This window comes from Microtus ochrogaster, chromosome 24, assembly GCF_000317375.1.
Source record: "Microtus ochrogaster isolate Prairie Vole_2 chromosome 24, MicOch1.0, whole genome shotgun sequence".
Lineage (NCBI taxonomy): Eukaryota > Metazoa > Chordata > Mammalia > Rodentia > Cricetidae > Microtus > Microtus ochrogaster.
In genome coordinates this window covers 31,542,003-31,561,278 of record NC_022024.1, presented here as the reverse complement: position 1 = coordinate 31,561,278, position 19,276 = coordinate 31,542,003, and the positions used below count along the sequence as shown (strand labels likewise).

General features: G+C 40.0%; 1 protein-coding gene across 9 annotated transcripts in view; it reads left to right on the top strand.

The window, feature by feature from the left end:
* Anks1b (ankyrin repeat and sterile alpha motif domain containing 1B) overlaps positions 1-19,276 on the top strand; it is a 760,073-nt gene that overhangs the window by 9,312 nt on the left and 731,485 nt on the right. For all 9 annotated transcript variants that reach the window (XM_013350332.2, XM_013350331.2, XM_026784589.1 and 6 more), the window contains exons 3-6: positions 3,671-3,746; positions 5,270-5,371; positions 8,166-8,279; positions 10,223-10,389. In XM_013350332.2, coding sequence (XP_013205786.2) covers positions 3,671-3,746; positions 5,270-5,371; positions 8,166-8,279; positions 10,223-10,389 — 459 coding nt within the window. The remainder of the gene's footprint in view (positions 1-3,670; positions 3,747-5,269; positions 5,372-8,165; positions 8,280-10,222; positions 10,390-19,276) is intronic.

The following is a 19,276-nucleotide window of genomic DNA, read 5'->3' as shown; positions in this document are numbered from 1 at the left end:
CCCTCTCTCTCCCTTCCCTTCTTCTCTCCCTGTCTCCCTTTCCCTTTCTCTTTATTTCTTTTTTTTCCCTGGACTTTACTCTGAACTCTAAACTACTGTGTGTAATTACCTCCTGGATGTGTTACTGGATGGCTAATGAGCATCGCGGACTCATTATTTCCCAAACCGAACGTTTAGCTGTTATATCCATTTCTTTCTACGGCTGCCAAGTCTTTGCCCGTTCCCATTTCAGCCAGGGACGTTCTTCCGCTGTCACCAGACTTTGGGCATCTTTCATGCTTTGCCTTCGTTTCCTCAGAGCAACATCCTCCAGGCTCTGAGGTTAAGCTGTGTTTAACAGTACCGTCCACAGGATCACCTTAGCCCACATCCTCTCCATCTCTCGCTTCCTATGTTTCTCTGGTTTCCCCTGGCCTCTCTTCACTGTTCAAGCTGCTCTGACAAATACCCTAGGCTGAGTAGCTTAGGTAAGAGGCATTCATCCCCCCCCCTCCCCCACAGGTTACCAAGTCTAGATCAGGGTCTCAGCCAAACTAGTTCTTGGCAAGCAACCTCCTCCTGCCTTGTTAATTCCTTCCTTCACGTGACCTTTCTTCCACATAGAAATGGAGAGTGAGTTCTCTGCTGTGGCATCATCTTAGAAGGACCCTGGTACCATCAGATTAGCGCTCTATTCTTAGTAGAGAAGCTCCCCGTGACAAAGTTACAAGAGGCACACCAACAGTGTAGCTTCATGCAGTCGTGTGTTCACATGTGTTCACTGAGTGTGAGCAGAGTACCAGGCCTTTGCCTGCCATGCATCAGGGTTGCAGCAGCAAGAAGACTAGACAGGGACTTCCGCTGTGCTTGAAGGGGACTCCTGACAGAGCAGAGTAAAGAGAAGTAAGATCTTGGGGAGAAGGTTGAAGCAGTAGCAGGTTCACAGGGAGCGTCTTTGGTTATTTTCGTTTTGTTTTAGGCTAGTGTTAAGATTGCATGCCACAATGAGACTCACATGCAAACCATGCTCCCCTCGTGGTGACTAGCACGAGAAACATGGTGGGGTGGCGGCTCGATGTGCCTGTTGTGTCAGCACGAGGATGTGAATAGATGCGTATCATCTACTTAAAACCAGACATGGCCGTTCACATCTGCAACCTCAGAGCTGGCAGGCGGAAGCAGGTGGCTCCGGGGGATGCTGACCCGCCAGTTTAGCCAAAATAGCGAGCTCCAGGTTCAGTGAGAGACCCTGCCGAAAAGACTGGTGGAAGAGCCAAAGAGGAAGACGAGGCAGCATCAACCTCTGTTTCTAGTAGGTGCGCATATACCCCTCGCACACGAGAAACTTCTATTAGTTGTTTTTTATTTTTTTAAATTAAAAAGAAGTTAAAGAAACCAGGGTCCCACAATATCCTTCAAATGCATCTTTATTACGACCTATTTCTTAAAGGTCATCATCTGGTGCCCAAGCCTTCAACACATGGCCCTGGAGAAACATTTGATACCCAAACTGCAACACACAGATTAAAGTGGACACTTATTATCTACTCTCAAGAACTGGGGAAAATGCCTCTGTCCACATAGAAACACTTTTTAAAGAGTTGAAGCTGTTTCTACAGTTTTTTCTTCAGTTCAGAGCTGTATATTTATGAACTGCTTTTTTATTTCCTTTTATATAATCGCCTGCCATAGCAGTCACATTTTAATTCAGAGAACTTGAGTCATACTTCTGGAAGATACATACAGATCTCATTGATATTCCATGTTCTCTAATCCTTTTCCCCAATATGCTTATTTTGGGTTGTTTTAACTACAGAATACATATTTATTAATTAAAAAAACATTTGCATCTTACGTTATCATGAGTGATAGTGTGTTTCAAATCGAGGTTTTAACATCAACTTCGTGGCTACCTTATAAGGCAGAAAGACAAAGTTGCCAGATTAACCTTACTCACAGCAAACACTGAGGAACTAATTGGCATTCGTTAGATTCCTAGGAGAGAAAGAAAAATCAAAACAGAGGACATTTGTGTTAGCCTAAAAATCCCTTTCTCTTTGAAATCTTTCCTGATCTTCCTCAAGGAAGAATATTGGAAAAAAAGAGATGCTGTTTGCCTTTCCGCTGAGCCTATGGTTGATTCGGGGAGCATAATTATGATGTGTTATTTATTATAAATGCTAGGGGAAGAAAATACGTATGGATATGAAGTACACAGAAAAACCATGGATTTCTGGGGGCAACGAACAGTTTCCTTAGTGAAATAATGTTAAGCTAAGATTCTGACTGTCATGTAGTTGACTGTTCTCAAAGTATATTCCTTTGGACTCGGGGCATCATGGGGACCTGCTAGAGATTGAGATTCTTGGAGCTCATCTCTGGTCAGTGAAGCAGAAACTGGGAATGGGGTTTCAGGAGTCTAAGGACTTGCTTCTTCCCTCCCTGCCTCCTTTTCTCCCTTACAATATCTCCTACCTCCCTCCCTCTCTTCCTCCTTCCCTCCATCTCTCTTTCCCTCCCTTCATCCCTGTCTTCCTTCCGACCTATCTGCTCCTGCCTTTCTTCTTTTCTTTCTTCATTTCATCATGATTATTATTTTATGTGTGTGGGTGTTTTGCTTGTATTTGTGTCTGTAGAGCACGTACGTGTCGTGTGCCTGAGGAGGACAGAAGAGGGAGTCAGATGCCCTGGAATGGGAGTTGCAAGGCCCGAGAGCTGCCAAGAGAGTATTGGGAATCGAACCCGGGTCTTCTGGAAGAGTTGGCCAGTGTTCTTAGCTCGCTCAGCCATCATCCCCTTCTCAGTCCTGCCGTCTTTCTTCTTTTTCAGTTTTTAGATGAAGTCACGGGTCATTCTATGTGTCCCAGACTGGCCTTGAGCTCGCTATGTGAGCCTTTGAACTTGGAGTGATCCTTTCCCTCAGTTTCTCAAATGCTGGGATTACAGGAATGTGTCACCATGCGTGGCTAGGATTATGTTTTTTTTTTTTTTTTAACAAGTTCTCCTAGTGAGTCCAAGAACTCATGTTGACCATTGAAAAACAAGCAGTTAGTTGAGCGTTATCCAAATCCAGAGGGCTGAGAGCTGGAGCTGCCTGTTCAGGAACGGATCTGAGATCCTTGGCAGGAACAGCAGAGAACAGCGTTGAGAATGAATAAGGTCAGTGTTCCTGGAGCGCGGAGTATGGGTCAGCTGGAGGTTTATGGGTAAAGGAGAGAGTGTGCGGAGGAAAATGGAGGTCATCCAGGAGTTGAGAGCCACTTCAAACTGTTTAGATTTCATTCACCACAGACGCTTATCTGCAGATTTGTCTTCTTCAATGCGGTGGGAATATACAAGGTCCAGGAGATATTTCTGTGTTGAGAACGCCCTTTGCTCGATGGACATATAATCATGTTTAATAGATGTCCGCTGAGTGAACTCGTGGGCACTCACAAGAGCCTGCTGCAAAGGGCGTTCAGCTCCTAGTTGATGTTTGAGCACAGCTAAGGCAAGGAGAAGGTGAGTCACTTCCTTAACATACCGTAATTATTTGAACATAGGTCTCTGGGTGTTGTTCCTGGAACACCTCCCTCCCTGCTGCTTCTCTGACCCAGAGTGCTGAGAATGTACAGAATCTGTAAGAGTGGCTGTTTGTACAGTCTGTGGGAATTCCATATGCAGCTCTGTCTTTTTTTCTTTTTCTTCTCAGACAGAAAAGGGGAGTGCTCTCCACGAAGCGGCTTTGTTTGGGAAGGTGGACGTGGTACGAGTCCTGTTAGAAACAGGTAGTTATCTGTGCTCCCAGGAGCCTGTCCTTGCCAGCTACTGTGGCTGTTTCAGGGGTTAAAGATGGCGGCCTTCTTCACAAACGACCCCTTCCTCCAAATTGCAGAGAGGGAGTCCCACCGTGTAGAACTGGGCTTTGATGTTCAGATAAGGTTGATATAAATATCCAAGCAAGCCGAAGAAACCGCCAAGAGGAGAAGGAAGAGCTCTGCTTTCGGCAAGATGGAGGGACTGGCCCCTGAGGAGTTATGGCAGTGGTGTGGACTCTTGGTCTTTTCCACTGTGACTCGTGGTCGTACAGATTTGGGTCCCTGCTCCTTAGGGCAAATTCTCCTTCTCGCTACTCCTTGGCTGAGTAGCTGTTCATTGGCCATAAAGGTTTATTTTTAAAAGGAGCATTTTAGAGGGAGTATTTTGAAGGAAAAACAAAGGTAGGCTTACTTATCGTCTCTATATATTCTGACTGGAATGGGATAGGTTGAAATCGAGGTCAGACTTTTGAGACCAGAAAGATACAAGTGCAAATCATTACTCCACACAGTTGATGTGAGCCGTGGTCTGTAGCACAGTGTGTTTCATTGGCTCTGTAAACGGAAGCCATGGTCAGGCTATCGTGCCTTTTTCCTGTGTTCACCGTGTTAAATGTTCGTGTTACTTAATTTTGACATGCAGCATAGTAATAGAATAAATGACCTGAGACGCCAATTAAATACATCTACCTATATCCTCACATAAACTTAAGCTGGTGTTTAATAATCTTACAGTGCTCCAACATCTGGGGTAAAATACTCCACACTGGCTTCATTTGAAATCAGGTATTCACAAAGTTCACAAACTGGATTAGAGTGCTGGAACTCTAATGGCTGTATCAAAATATATTTTTTTTAGTGTGACACATAATTTTAGAACTAAATCATATCAGAAATGTTTCAGTCACACAGTTAAGTTGGTTTGATGAAATAGCTTATGAGTGTGGCCGGCCCTGGAGATAATCTGAAAGAAATGAGCATCCAGGGTATCTGAAGTATACAGTCCATAGACACTTGAAATAATTAGACTTTTCCAAATTTGCTTGCATTGAATATTCTAAGCGTTCTTACATCATAATATGTATGATTATCATTTATTAACATTTTAAAATTGAATTATACAGATTATACAAATCACTTTGCTATTACACTTTAGAATTTTAGCTTATAAGTAGGAAATATTTTTTACTTTGATAATATACTATTTATTTAATATACTAGCCACAACCCCAAAGAGACTGTGTGGTCCTGCAAAGCAATCTTTATAACAGTGTCGGAGAACTCTAAGAGTCAATTCATTATCAAGAATTTTCCACATTATTAGCAACATTTGGCCCCTGCCTTCTCTCCTGTTAAAGCCTTATGTGTGTAACTTAGTTTCTAAGGCACCTTCGGTGCTTGGCCTATATGCGTGTGAAATTAGAACAGTTACATATTGGCAGTATCATCCGAGGACACTCCAGTGGTACATCTAGTTTCTCTTTTCCCTCCAGGAATTGATGCCAACATCAAGGACAGTTTAGGTAGAACTGTCTTAGACATTCTGAAAGAGCATCCGTCCCAGAAATCTCTCCAGATTGCAACGCTCTTGCAAGGTAAGCAATATCGGATGGTGGATGACTTTGCCTTACAGCCACGGTTAAATTGAAGCTGTCATAAGTTTTAATCGGGGCTTTGAGTTAGTGTTTGATTTTTAATTAGCTCATTATTTCTATATTTTTCCTGGCATATTTTAAGATGAATAATACTTCATTTAAATGTTTTCGTTCTGTGTTTACTCTGTACTGAAAGAGTTACTCATGTACTACTTGATATTAAAATGTTTAAAAAATCATGTAGTAAATGTGGAACCTGCTAGCTTGATGTTAATTAATAGTCCCTAGGAACTGGTAATGATCCAATATTATCTTCCCTTTGAATAACACTATAAGATATTTTTCAGAGACTTTTCTATAATTTTGTCTGATTTCTACAATTATGAAGTAGCTATGTATCATTGACCTTACGCACAAGGGACACTGGAGCTCTGATAGATTTTTTTTTGCTTGCTCACAGTCCTATTTCTGCCCTGTGCAGTGTAGCAGAGATAGTGCATGAAGGCTGAACTGCCAACAGCCGAAAGTGTAGTTGGCCGAAAGAACGCCAGTCATTCCTCCTGCAGGTAGATTGGTCACAAGGGCAATAGTGGAGAGAGAAGCAAGACAGCTCCTTATCAGATGGGAAAGTGAAGAACAGCATTGCTTTGTAAGAAAACTTCTGAATGAAAACCAGATGGGGCTATGGAAATGTGGATACAAGGGTCAGGGAAAGCCATATGGGTATGGAGGTTAAATGGTCACCATGCTCCTTTCTTAACTGACTTCTAAAGCCTTTCCTGGAAGCTTAGGCCCCTATAATTTTGTTTCTTTGTCAATAAAGAAGATGAATGCAAGTCAGAACACCTCCAGATGAATCAGAGAATCCAAGTATGACTTTTCATATTAATTCTAATTAAGTCAAGTTGGAGGAACACTAAAAAGAAAAATGGCATACCTTGTTCTTATCTATCGTCGACCCTCAATGCATTTGTATTTCAGGTTAGACTTTTGCCTTCAACGGAACTTTAAAAATCCTGACTTTTGTGGATATTATATTTTTGGAGAAAGCAAAATAAAATTTTCTTACTAAAAGGGGGCAAGATAAAATTTTAGGGGTTTCAAACATATTACATGGTTCAGTATGATAAAAATATCCTGTCGGAGCAAACTGTCTGCTTCATTACAGGCCAAGGTTGATTGAGTGTATCAGTTTGCACTGGGGTGTATTAGGAGAATTTTTAGTATTTCCTATCACTGGAAAATACCTTACATTATTTCCTTTCTTGGATGTTTTTGGTATTGAAATAAAGTCAATTTATCAATGGCTTTTCCAATTATAAATTGCCAATTTGTAATTACAAATTACAAGGATTTTTGTTGTTGTTGTTAATATTGCTGTTAAATTTACATAGTTACTGCATGGTCCAGAAATTTTCAGGATACGATTCTGCAGGTTACTTTCTTTTCCTGGTCGAATTTGCCTTGTAGACTTGTCCTTTGATCTAAACTATTCTAAGGGTGCGGGGACACAATTGGCTGGCGTACAACACACATATTCACAAGTGGATTCTCATGAAGCAGATTCTTTCTGAATAAAGAATACAAGCAAAGGACCCCAGTGGGAGATCTGATTCACTCCATCAGAAGAGGGCTATAAACCAGCCCTACACAGGCTGAACTCTTTTGGGGTGTGGCAGATATGTTTCCTTTAGGTCACACATATTTTACGAGCACAGTTCTCTGAAGAACAAAATTAGTTGCTGACATTTAAAAAAAATCCAGAATTATAGCTAAATCTTTAGAATTTTGGCGTCTGTGAAAATACAGGCTCCTGGCTTATGTAAGTGTCGAACTTTTAGATGGAGCACCTGCCATTAAACATGTCTTGCACATGCCCCGTGCTTCCTGTGTTAGCCAGGCTGAATATTCTTTGACATTTATCCGGGTCTCCAGCGTAGTTTCCCTTAGCATTACGATAAAGGTGACATGTTTTCATGTCCTGTGTCTATCAGGCTCTGCCATTTGTTAGCAGAATGAATTAATAACGCTCCTCTTCTAAGTTGTCATCTTTAAGATTGAGGTAGAGCTGGGTGTGGTGGTGGATACCTGGAATCTCAGAACTCCTGAAGCTAAGCCAGAAGGGTCACAAGTTCAAGGTTAGCCCGGGCCACATAATGGGTCCCTGTCTCAGATCTCGAATGCAACATCAACGCCCTAGACCTATGCAAACTGAGCTAGCAATAGTGAACATGCCAGTTTTGTAAGGATTACACAGGCGAACGTATGAAGTATTTAGAACTAGGCTGTTATTATTATGACTTTATAGAAAAAGCAAAAGCAAAAGATAAGTTGCATGCAGGACATTATTTCAAGAGTAACAGGGGTGAGTATTTTTTCTGTATATAAGAAAAATGTAACGCAGATATTATGCTTATCTTTCAAGCCTACACCACCTTTTTTTTCTGTTACTAAAGAGGTTGGTTATAGTCATCTGGTTTGAAGTCTCTGTGTTAGTGACAGGGTCTACTTGAAACGTCTTCTGGGGGACTTTAAATTGCGAAACAAAAAATATTTAACAAGAGCAAGAGGCACTTGTGTCTCCAATGAACATGTTTATCTTTAAGGAAACACACATTTTGTTTATCTTTAAGGAAACACACGTTTTTACTTAAACGTTTTATTAAGCTTCTCTTTGAAGTTCTCCGGGTTTGGTTCAGTTTCGTTTTATTCTTTTTTTGAAGAACTCGTGATAGCTATTGATTTTTATTACACACGCATCCAAGTGCATAACCTGGGAAATTTGTATTCTCAGACTATTTAGAAGGTGTGGGAAGGTCAGCCGTCCTGGGAGAGCATGCGCAGGAAGACACGCCGCAAGAGACACACCTTTCGTCTCCCGCCGAGTCTCCTTCCCAAAAGAGTAAAAGTGCGTACCTCACGAAAGCCCAGGAAACAGTCATACCTGACTTCTCCAGTCACATCAGCCGAAGTGCAGTAGATGGGCCAACACCAGTGGACCTTTCCAGTCTAGTTATTTGTGGCTTGCGCTTTGCATTTTGTGTACTTACTTACTCAGTCAACATTTGTAGATTTTCTGCTGCTTGCTTGGGAGGGCTCGTGGCGCTGACATAGGGCACTGATCTAAGCAGTTAGCAATCCTTGCCGAAATAAAGTTTATGTGGAGTAGAAATGGCTATTTTCATGAGTGTATCTTCTCTAGCTTTATTGAGGCATATCTGGCAAATAATAATTTTATGTTTGTAGCATAGATTGTGAAGTTTTGACATGCACACACACACACTGTGACTTTACTGTCGCATTCAAACTAATTAACATATGGATCACTTTGCATAATGACAGCTTTATGTGGTGAGAACAATATCAAATGTCCTGGGGAATTCCGGGACATACGATAGTATTTTTACCCATCTTCACTGCACTGCGCTATACATTAGATGCCCTGAGTTGACTTGTTCACCCCTAACTGAAACCGTGAGTGCTTTAATCACTAGATCCATCATTCCCTTCTCACCAAGAGTGGCCCCTGGTAACCACTGTCCCACTGTCTGCCTTGATAAGTTAACCTTTATATGTTGCCCATATATGCGAGATCAAGCAGTATTTGTTTATTTCAGCCTCATTCAGCTCAGCAAAAATCACTGCCAGTTTCGTTAGTGTTTCTCAAAAGAAAGGGGCCCTTCGTTTAAGCGTTCACAATGGTCTGTTATTTATTTTTCTTTTTTTCCCTATCCATCTCTCCAACCATGGACGTTTAACTTTTCCTCATATTTCAGTCATCCTAAGTAGGGTTTCAGCTAAAATGGGGCTATGTGTATTTCTCTTAAAGATGTTGACTTCATTTACTTGAGGTCAGCTCTAGAAGTAGGATGCTGGTACCGAAGAACACGCGTGTTTTCTACAGTGGCGCGTGTATTCGCACAGCAGCGTGCAGGCTCTCCTTGACCCACAGCCTCACCAACACCTGCTCTCTTCCATCATTTTGATGATATCCATGAGATATGAGATCCCTTTGTGATTTTAATTCCTGGTTCCCTGATTGTCAGTGATGCTGAACTTTTTTTTTTTTATGCATCCACTGGCCAATTATATTTCTTTTTTGGAGAAATAGAAGTCTAGGCATTTAGCCCATTTGTCAATTGACAGATGAGAAAATTGTCTATTCCTGCGTTTCCCCCTTTTTCTCATATATCACAATCCCAATTGTCCACATGTGTAATTATTTGTTTAAGGAAGTTAATACTATTTATGTCCATTGAAAATAGGAAGTAAGTTTTTGACATTATTTTAAGCTTGTTAATGAGTCATGGATCCTGTCAGTGGAGTAAAATGCCAGTAAGAATGGAGATATAGATCCAAGTGTCAGCAGTTAGCTCTGGCCTAGCCTGTGTGGAGCCCTGGGTTCACTGCCCAGTCTGCCGCCACAGAATGTCAGATCCTATCATAAGTAAAGCTGTGGTTAGTTAGGACTATTTGTCCTTAAGCTTTCAATATTGATTTCTATTTTGACAAAGAATAGCTATAGCCAAACTTTGAACTTCCTCTGTCTGTTAGCATGCTCATGTTCATTTCTTACTTTATGTTAATATATCATATGCATTATATAAACATGTGGCTATGTATTATGTAAATATATGAATATGCAAATATGTTAATTATGCTTAGTACTTTGCTTTGGCCAGATTTTTCTACCTACTTACTTGCTGTGTTTTGTCTTCTGTCAACATAGCAGTCTCATTTATATTATTTATATTAATTTATATTATTTATATAATAATTATATTATTTAACATTACACTTTAGTAATACTATTTCTTGTAACATCTGAAAAAAAACATTGTTTTCTTCTAGGCGAAACTGTCACCGGGGAACTATCAAAACTCCTGGATGAAATAAAACTCTGTCAGGAGAAGGATTATTCCTTCGAAGATTTGTGCCATACGATTTCAGACCACTACCTAGATAATTTGAGCAAGATTTCAGAGGAAGAACTTGGGAAAAATGGAAGCCAGAGTGTAGTAAGTAAGGGGGGGGGGCATGAAGACAACGCGTGCGTCCGTCTGTCTTTCCGCGTCTGTCTTTCCAGTGTGGCGCATGGTTATCAGGTTCGCTCTCATCGAATGTCAGTCAGTCTCCCTGTGAGCTTTTCCCCACTGTTCACGGGGTTGTCTCTCTGCAGCGGGTGCAGGGGGAGAAGAATGCTGGGGACGGACTGAGGGGGTGGCCCAGGGCTGATCGTTTGTCATGGTGTCACTAGGGTTAGACTTCCTTCTGTGACATGCAAGTTGCAGTTTCTTTGAGAATGGATATTTAAGTTAATTGAGCATCATTTCCTCGACTCCTGAAGGAAAAAAAAAACAACATTTCTTTTGTCTGTCCTCTCTGCTGTCTCTATAACTCCTTCTTAAGAACAAAATACAGCAGAACCACATGTGTAATTCTTTAGTTACGGTGGGACAGCTCAGCTTACATGTTTTCATGACGTTAGATGCCCAGGGAGTCCCATTTGTGACCTCAGGATCTAAAGTATGAGTTAGATATCCTCGTTCATTGTGGCTTTTTCTATCAACAATAGCAAAAATAAAATGTAATTGATCAGTTTTAAATTATGGGCTATAAGCCCACTTTTGGCCATGAAGGCATGATTCATAGTCTGTAGAGGATTGAAGGAAACAGGTTGTTTGATACAAACTATTTACTCACTTTTCGGACTTGATTTGCTAGAGCAGTCCCGCACGTTACTCGAGAGTGTATGATAGAGTACACCGTGATAAGTATGTCATATTATTTTAAAAATTCAAAACAATTTTAAGTATGGTGCTTGTCCCTTTCGGGAACTTGTACTTCGTTTTGCTCCTGGAAGGGAGGCGTGACACCGTTTCTCCGGAAAGCACCTGCTGATCTAGTTCAACAGCTAAACTTACCTCCCAGCCCTCCTTTTTTTGGTTGTTGTTCCATTTTTTTCCTCTGCGGCTGTCCCATTACTGCCCTTCCTGCAGTCCATTACAAATAACTGGAATAGTTATATATACCTTACACCAGAAGTTTATAGGTTTTACAAAATGAAAATCCTTTATTAATGAGCTATTTATATTCATCAGCATAAAATGCCCCTTTTAGAAGTCAAAACCTGCCTTCAAAGTACAGATTATTGTAGCCTAACATCTATTGGGAAGCCACTTAGAACTTGGAGCGTAGTTGAACCATAGAACTAATACAGGATGCCTGGATTTTTGTAGCCATCCCTAAAGCTTTCTATCAATCAATTGCCAAATTCTAGATCATCCTTCGAAACCCACAGATTTCCACAAAGCCCTAATGTTCTAGGTCAAAAGGCTTTTTATTAAATATGTTCACAAACATAGACAAACATTCCTCGTGTGTTGATAGATATGTGTTGATGTAGATATAGATATACACACACACCACTAATATCTATCTATATGCACATACATGCACACACACTATCCTAGTGCTACATATGCAAACCAAGAGAGATTAAGAAATTCAGTTAGGAAAACAGAGACTAAGTCAAGCAGAAGCTCTAAATTTTTTTTTTTTTTTTTACCCTGCATCCTGTGTGCCTGGGCTCTGTGTTCTTTTTGGAGAGTGTGAGATAAGCATATATGTTTTAGGGAGTGAGGATAGGGGCTCTTGGCGCACATACGTTTTGGAGAAGGTGGCTACTTTGCATCATTAACGGAAGACTGCGTTGTGGTAGCAGCAAGGGAGAAGCTAACGCTCATGGTTGAAACTAAGTCTTCCCTAGTTGAGCCCAGACATTCCTACACTCCTAGTTCTGGTGACAAATAATCTAACCGTATTCCTTGAAATTACTGTTGTATGAAAACACCAAAGGTTAAGTAAGGCGGGGTAGCAGAAAGTATTCATAGGAGCAAGAGATTCCATTTATTTGTAATAGAATTTACCGAGGACAAGAACGAGAAATACAATTAAAGGGATGAATGTTGTTAGGTGGTAGGTGGTGTGAATACTGGGCTTAGAGTTTTGACATTTATTCTTTAGGAAATGAGGAAAACATAAAAAAAAAATTTGGGCAGATAAAAGCCATCATCGGAACTGGTCTTTCAGAAGATAAATCTGGCAGAAAAATCACTGAATGTTCACAAGGCCATCCAATACCTTGACCTACTCTATCGCCTATTTCTTGTCTGTATTCATCTGTTCTTGTCTCTTGTTTGTTTCCATTTGTTGAAATATCTTTCCTAGAGCATTGCTAAGGATTGTCCCCTCATTATACAAACAGCTTAATAAAGTGCTTTTAGGTCGCCTAGTATAGGCGGCCATTGCCATGTTCAAAATTATAGGTATGTAGATTCACTATGCAAGACTGTAGTTGACTTCAGAGAGTTCAAGACTCCCATCTCAAGGAGCCTTCAGTCACTGTTTGTAGACAAGACTAACACATAAAATAAACATGTATATTATGAATTGATACTTAATAGGTGCTTGCCACCTATTATTCTAACGTTTTATGTGATTCAAACCACTACTAAACAGTCCTAATAGTGAAATTATAAATTTGGGAAAGGACTCATCTGGCATATGCCACACTGAAGATTTAAACCAAAAACTGGTATTTTAAATTCTCAGCTGCATTTCTTATCGTACATTACCCTGTGGCCAAAGAAACTTTAAGAAGCGAGAGATCAGGGATCTACTGGTGTTCCCTGGGAGCTTCCTGGGTGTGGGTTAAGACTATAATGGTTCCTGGAGAAAGGGGGAGGTGGATGTACCTTGTGCTTTTCTTGAAATGATTGAATCAGGGAGGTTTACAGCCTGGAGAAAATAGTGCACACAAATGCAGAGGTCAGAATCCATGTGTAACTTGGAAAGAATGGTGTACCATGATAGGAATAAAGGTTAGATGGATAGTGATAAGACCTAGCAGGCACTATTATTTCTCCCATTTTACAGATGAGACAGTGAAGGCTCGGAAACTTTGATCATTTCTCCCCTTTAGGGTCACATGACCAGAATACTTAGACTCAGATCCTGACTCTGGAGTCGGGTTGTATTGTGTATCACTCCCTGTGTCATCAGGGAACAGCGACAGATCAGGAGACTAACTCTAGGGGAGTTCCCTTGAGACTTTGGAAGATTAAAGGTGACAAGTCCTTGGGTATTTCTGGGGATAGATTGTGGTTCTCATCAATGAGTTTGCCTTAGAGAAATGAGGAAAGGCTTTAAAAAATAAGTGCTCATATGTCATAGCCCCTAAGTGAAAACCATATGAGAGGGAGCTGGGTGTGATGGTGGATATCTGTGAATGCCAGCATTTAGGATGCTGGAGCAGGAGGATCACACTACGTAGGGCTATATAACAACCTGAGGCCAGCCCTGGCTACACAGCAAGTCCATGTCAGAAAAAAAACATCTTCGCTGCTCTTACCAGTTGTTTTTAGAGAGGCCCCCTACATTATTTTAACGGGCATCTAGTTGATCTGTTGAAACAAAGTCCTGCCAGAATCTTTATAAGCCAGTTCAGGCCTAACACGAGAGCAGAGTTAATGACACCATACAATATGAATTTTTTTTTTTTTGAGCTCGAACAACTCTTGTAGGTCTTGTCGTGGCTAACTTCTTCACTTCTCTAACTTGTTCATTTTTGTTTAAGTTCTAGAACTAGGGAATATCTTGGTTTTGACTCTGCAGCAAGTTATTACCCATTGTGTAGCTTGAAGAGAAGGGTTATTTCCCACAATTCCATTGGCTGCATGCCAAGCTGGCGTCTGTGAAGAGCCTGCCTCCTGGTTTGCGGGTACCCGTCTTTGTCTTCTCGTGTTTCCCCACATGACTGAGGACAGAGAGGAAAATCAGGCTCTCGGTTGACTTGGCATGGAGGCATTATTCACCACCAACGGCTATGTGCTTATCACCTGGGTACCTCCCAGAGTTTTTTGCTCTATTCTCCTAGGGGTTGACATATCAGTATGCATATCCGGAAAGGACAGAGACTGTCTTCTTATCATGATACAAATTTGAACTATGCTATACTCTGACAACAGTCCAAACTTACAATTATTTTTGTGCTGTATCAAAGCTTTACATATAGAAAACATTTTTTTGTTGTTTGTATTTCCAGCAATACAACGTGCAATCAGTTTTGCTCCAAAATATCTGACTTGTTTGTTTTAGTACTATTCATAACTTCAAAATTAATTAAGAAATTACAAAATAAAAGGAAAATATGCTCTGTAACATCATATCATTCATAGATGTATTTTAGATTTTCGTGATATAACTTGAACTTGGACTGCTTTTTCCTTAGTTCAGTACAACTTTTATTTCCTATTTTCTTCCAATAGAGGGCACTCTGATTCAGGAATTTGACACAAAATAAGATATCTTATGTAAGAAGAACTTCCGTTTTTTTTTTAATCAGAGATGTTTGATTCTATTCAAATAATTTTACCATTATAAATAAGTAAAAATTAATTCCTTATTATTATTAACCTAGAGATTTTATATTTAAAAACAAACTCAAGTTAAAATTATATTTTACCTTGCCTACATTTTAATTCACAAGTTAATTGTTTCTGAATGCTCTTATAACATGCATATGAGACCATTTTCCAAGTTGAATCAGAACGTTATATAATCTAGGATAGGAATTTTGAAGTAATATTTTCATATTCTTTACCAACTCATGAAGTTTGTTTTCAAAAGAATATAAAATCATATAAAATTCCTCTACTGTCTTCATTTATTCTATTGTCTTATTTTAATCACTTATATAAACAATATGCACAGGGCTTAGATTTGAACACACCCGGCTGTAGGAACTCTGATGTAATATGAGGATTACAGCAGATTGAATCAGGAAATCATTCAGCTTAGGTTTAAATAGAAAAAGCATTATTGCCTCGTTAGCCTATGTTTAAAAGAAACAGGTAAGACAGTCGAGGGAAGAAATGTTTAACTCTGCATTTCCTCCAAAGGAAAACCTGGACACAGATGCATCCAATGCTGTCTGTTTATCTAGGGATTGCCAGCATGGCCTGTATAACGCTGCTCAGCGGCCCCCATGATCTCTCTCTTGTGTCACTTTACATTATAGCAAAATCTTCATTTCCAGCCCAGATTCTGAAGTGTGAGCTGTTCTATTAGATGGTCTAAAAGTCAGATGCTGGCCCTGGGGACACAGCTCAGTTGGTGAGATGCTTGTGACATAAAAGTGAGGTCCTGAGTCCATTCCCCAGAACCCTTGTAAGGAAAAGAGAAAACCAGGCATGATGGTGTACTTAAAGTCCCAGTGCTATGGAGACAGACTGGAGGGCCCTAGGATCACTCTTCACCTAGTTTAGTCACTGAGAAAGCCCCAGGTTTCTGCAAGAGACTCTTTTTTCCCAAAGGTGGACAACTGCACAGCTTGACCTCTGACTTCTACATGGCTATGTCTATGTGTGCACTTGTACCCTTTCACACTGGTATACCTGTGCACATGAGTAGGCACACACCTGTGCACACACATGCGAGCACATGCATCGTATAGTCTGTTTCTAGAATGGAGCTTACTTTCAAACATGTTCTAATATATTTTAGGAGAGAGAGGCCTCAGTGGCTGTCAGGGGACTTTTTGTTCTGAGTTTCTGAACTGTCCATAGAGGGCTCTTCTTACAGGGCTATCAATAATTCTTTAACATGTATTACATATTACATTTTTTAGTAGTGATAATTAAGTCATAAGTAGTGGTAACATAGATAGTGATCCGGAGAAAATTTCTGACTATAATTTAGGTTTTTTTCCTTTTTCTTTTCTTTTCTTTTTTTTTTGCTTAAAAATAGTTTTGAGACGTAGGACTCAGAGTTGCCATAGATTCAGCCAGGTGTGGGCTTTTCTAGCAGGTTTTCTAGGAATTAAAAAAATGTAGACGCTAGATTCTGTTGTCTACAATTATATTAATTATATTCACAGCCCCCAAATGGTATCACTAAGCTCCTATGCATATTAAATATATAATGCGTGCCAGGAAAAGCCCAGAGTCAGAATGGCAAATTTCTGACCCCACTTTTACCTTTGTAAGAACTTCTAAAATCTGTAGTATTTCTAGGAAGATGTTTGAGGAAAAGAGGCACGACGGTAGTCACTCACTCCGCTGAGCTGCCACCTCACGGGTCTTCACTTTGACGAGGTTTGTTGCTTTCCTCTTGTGTTGTTTACACTGGCAGATTGCATCTGATAGAGTCCGTGATGAGAGGGCCCATGTTTGGTTTATCTCTAATTTGTCCTGCCAAACACAGCGTCCTTCTTGTGGTAGTCTCTCAGCAAAGGGTCACTGAACGGAGACACACAAGGAAAACACGGCAAAGAGAAGGGCTGTGGTTGATTATCATTAAGTAGAAAACGTCTTCAATTATTTGGAGCACAGGATCCCAGCCATCTTTCTCATGGAGGGACTAATCTAGCCACGTAGGGTATGAAATTATATGGATTTATGAGCCTGTTGTGTTGGTTTATGAGCAGGGAATGACTTGAAATTCCCAAAAGGTAATTTCTTGATCAGAAAATTCGGTCACCACCTTCTCTCAGCTGCATAAAAGATCTGCTTCTCTGTCTTTTGTGTTGCTAAAGATATCCCATGGTGATCTTTATGTCTTGCAGACTTTGACCAAGTTGGTTCGAACTTTTGAATAGTTATTTCATGTATTTGTAGAGGATTTCTCTATTGGTATGTCAAATGTTCTGTTCTTGGACCAGTCTCATAGAAGTCATAAGCAGCTCAGTATGTCTTAGGGACAGCACACGTGAAAAATGGTGTGACTTACTGGAATTCTCCACTCAAACAAAGGTGCAGAATTCAATGAGAGTTAATTTCACCCCGTATTTCAGTTCCTGAAATGTCAGTAGTATACCCAGAAGATGAGGGAGCAGAGTTGGCATTTTCTTTGGGTCATCAACCAGCTCTCAAATAACGACACAGAGACTTATTATTTATGAATGCTTGGCCTTATCTTAGGCTTCTCCCCCTAGCTCTTTTAACTTAATTTAACCTGTTTCTGTTCATCTATGTTTTACCTTGGGGCTTTTTACCTTTCTTTTATTCTGTATGTCCTACTTTTCCTGTTTTCTCTGTGTCTGTCTGTCTGGCCCCAAGTGTCTTCCTATCATTTCCCTTTCTTTCTTCTTTCCCCAAGCCTAAATTTCTCCTCCTACTTCTGCCTATACTTCCTGCCTTGTTATTGGCCATTCAGCTTTTTATTAGACCAATCAGGTGACTTAGGCAGGCAAGGTAAAACAGCAACACATCATCACATAATTAAACAAATGTGGCACATCTTGATGTAGTTAAACAATTATTCTACCACATAAGCAAATGCAACACATCTTTGCACAGTTAAACAATTATTCTGCAACAAGGGAGGTTGAATTTGGGTGAGTGGTTCATGCAAAAAGCTCTGGTCAGTGTATTCCAAGCCTATGATTTACCTTTCGATGACCCCCATCTTTCCCTAGTATATTCAAAGATGACTTGTCCTCAGCTTGTCATTATTGCTGTCATCTTCCTGGCCTCAGACTTTCTTCACCTCTTACCTCAGTTACTGTAGGAGCATCTCATCCTGCCCACTTACTTCAGCTTTCCCCATTGTCTCCCACTTTTTCTGAGTGCTGGCACCCAGTGAGCGTGATATGCCTAAAGTGCGATGTTAGCCAAGCATTCTCCTCCAACTGTCTAGGCAAGCAGACTCTTCAAAAACTCCGCACGGATCCTCACTGCAATAATCCCAACCTTTAACTGACGCATTTGAGGCCCGACTGTTTTAGCTACAACATGCATTTCCACCTTATCTCTTAGGAATCGCTTGTGTAAGTGCAATGCTTCAGTAAGCTGCATCACTCTTAATTGTGTTTGCCTTTATTTCTGTGTTCAGTGTTTTATCTACAAATAATTATTTTCATACCATCATCACTTAATTGAAACTATTCTTCCTAATACCTTTTATGATCCTTCTATATTTAGTTCTGACACTTGGATCAAATATTAATGTTTATAAATTTGTTATGTGAATTCTATAATCTTCTTTGGATTATAAGTAAATGGGTCTTCTGTTTTGGCTTTGTTTAATAATCTGCTTGAATACTGGGAAATTTTGTTTTTTGTTTTTTGTTTTTGTTTTTCGAGACAGGGTTTCTTTGTGGCTTTGGAGCCTGTCCTGGAACTAGCTCTGTAGACCAGGCTGATCTCGAATGCACAGAGATCCACCTGTCTCTGCCTCCCGAGTGCTGGGATTAAAGGCGTGCGCCACCACCGCCCAGCCAATACCGCGAAATTGTTAACCTGGATGCACGTGCTTAGCATAGATATTTGCATGCTTCATAAATATTTGTGGAATTGAACATGTTATAGGAATAAAGAAGTATGTTTGATATCTGATTTTGGTATAAACTTATGAATAGAATCTAGTCTGTTTTTTTTTCCCAGTAATGAGTGGCTCACAAGTCTGTTTTGAAGGTAAAATTAAATACTCAGCTAAATTATATCATTGACTCCTTCACAGTATAAATCATCAATATCTTAGGTCAAGTCATATTTTAGGTAATTACAAATAAAACTTAATGAAATCTAATGTAAGTACTTTATTCAATTCTTAATAACTTATATAAATTACTATAAGCATTTAAATATGTCTCATTCTTTATATTGTTAATTTCAGATTCCTCAACATGTTATGAATTATTTTTTATCATTTTGTGCTATGTTTAAAGAATTTTACAGCCAATCAACATCCTGCTTTTCCCTATAATTTGAATGATTTTTCACATTATTGTGCACCTCATTATGTCATTGTGTTTGTTAATTATTGTGCACCTCATTATGTCATTGTGTGTTTGTTCTTTATTGTGTACCTCATCATGTCATTGTGTTTGTTCTTTATTGTGCA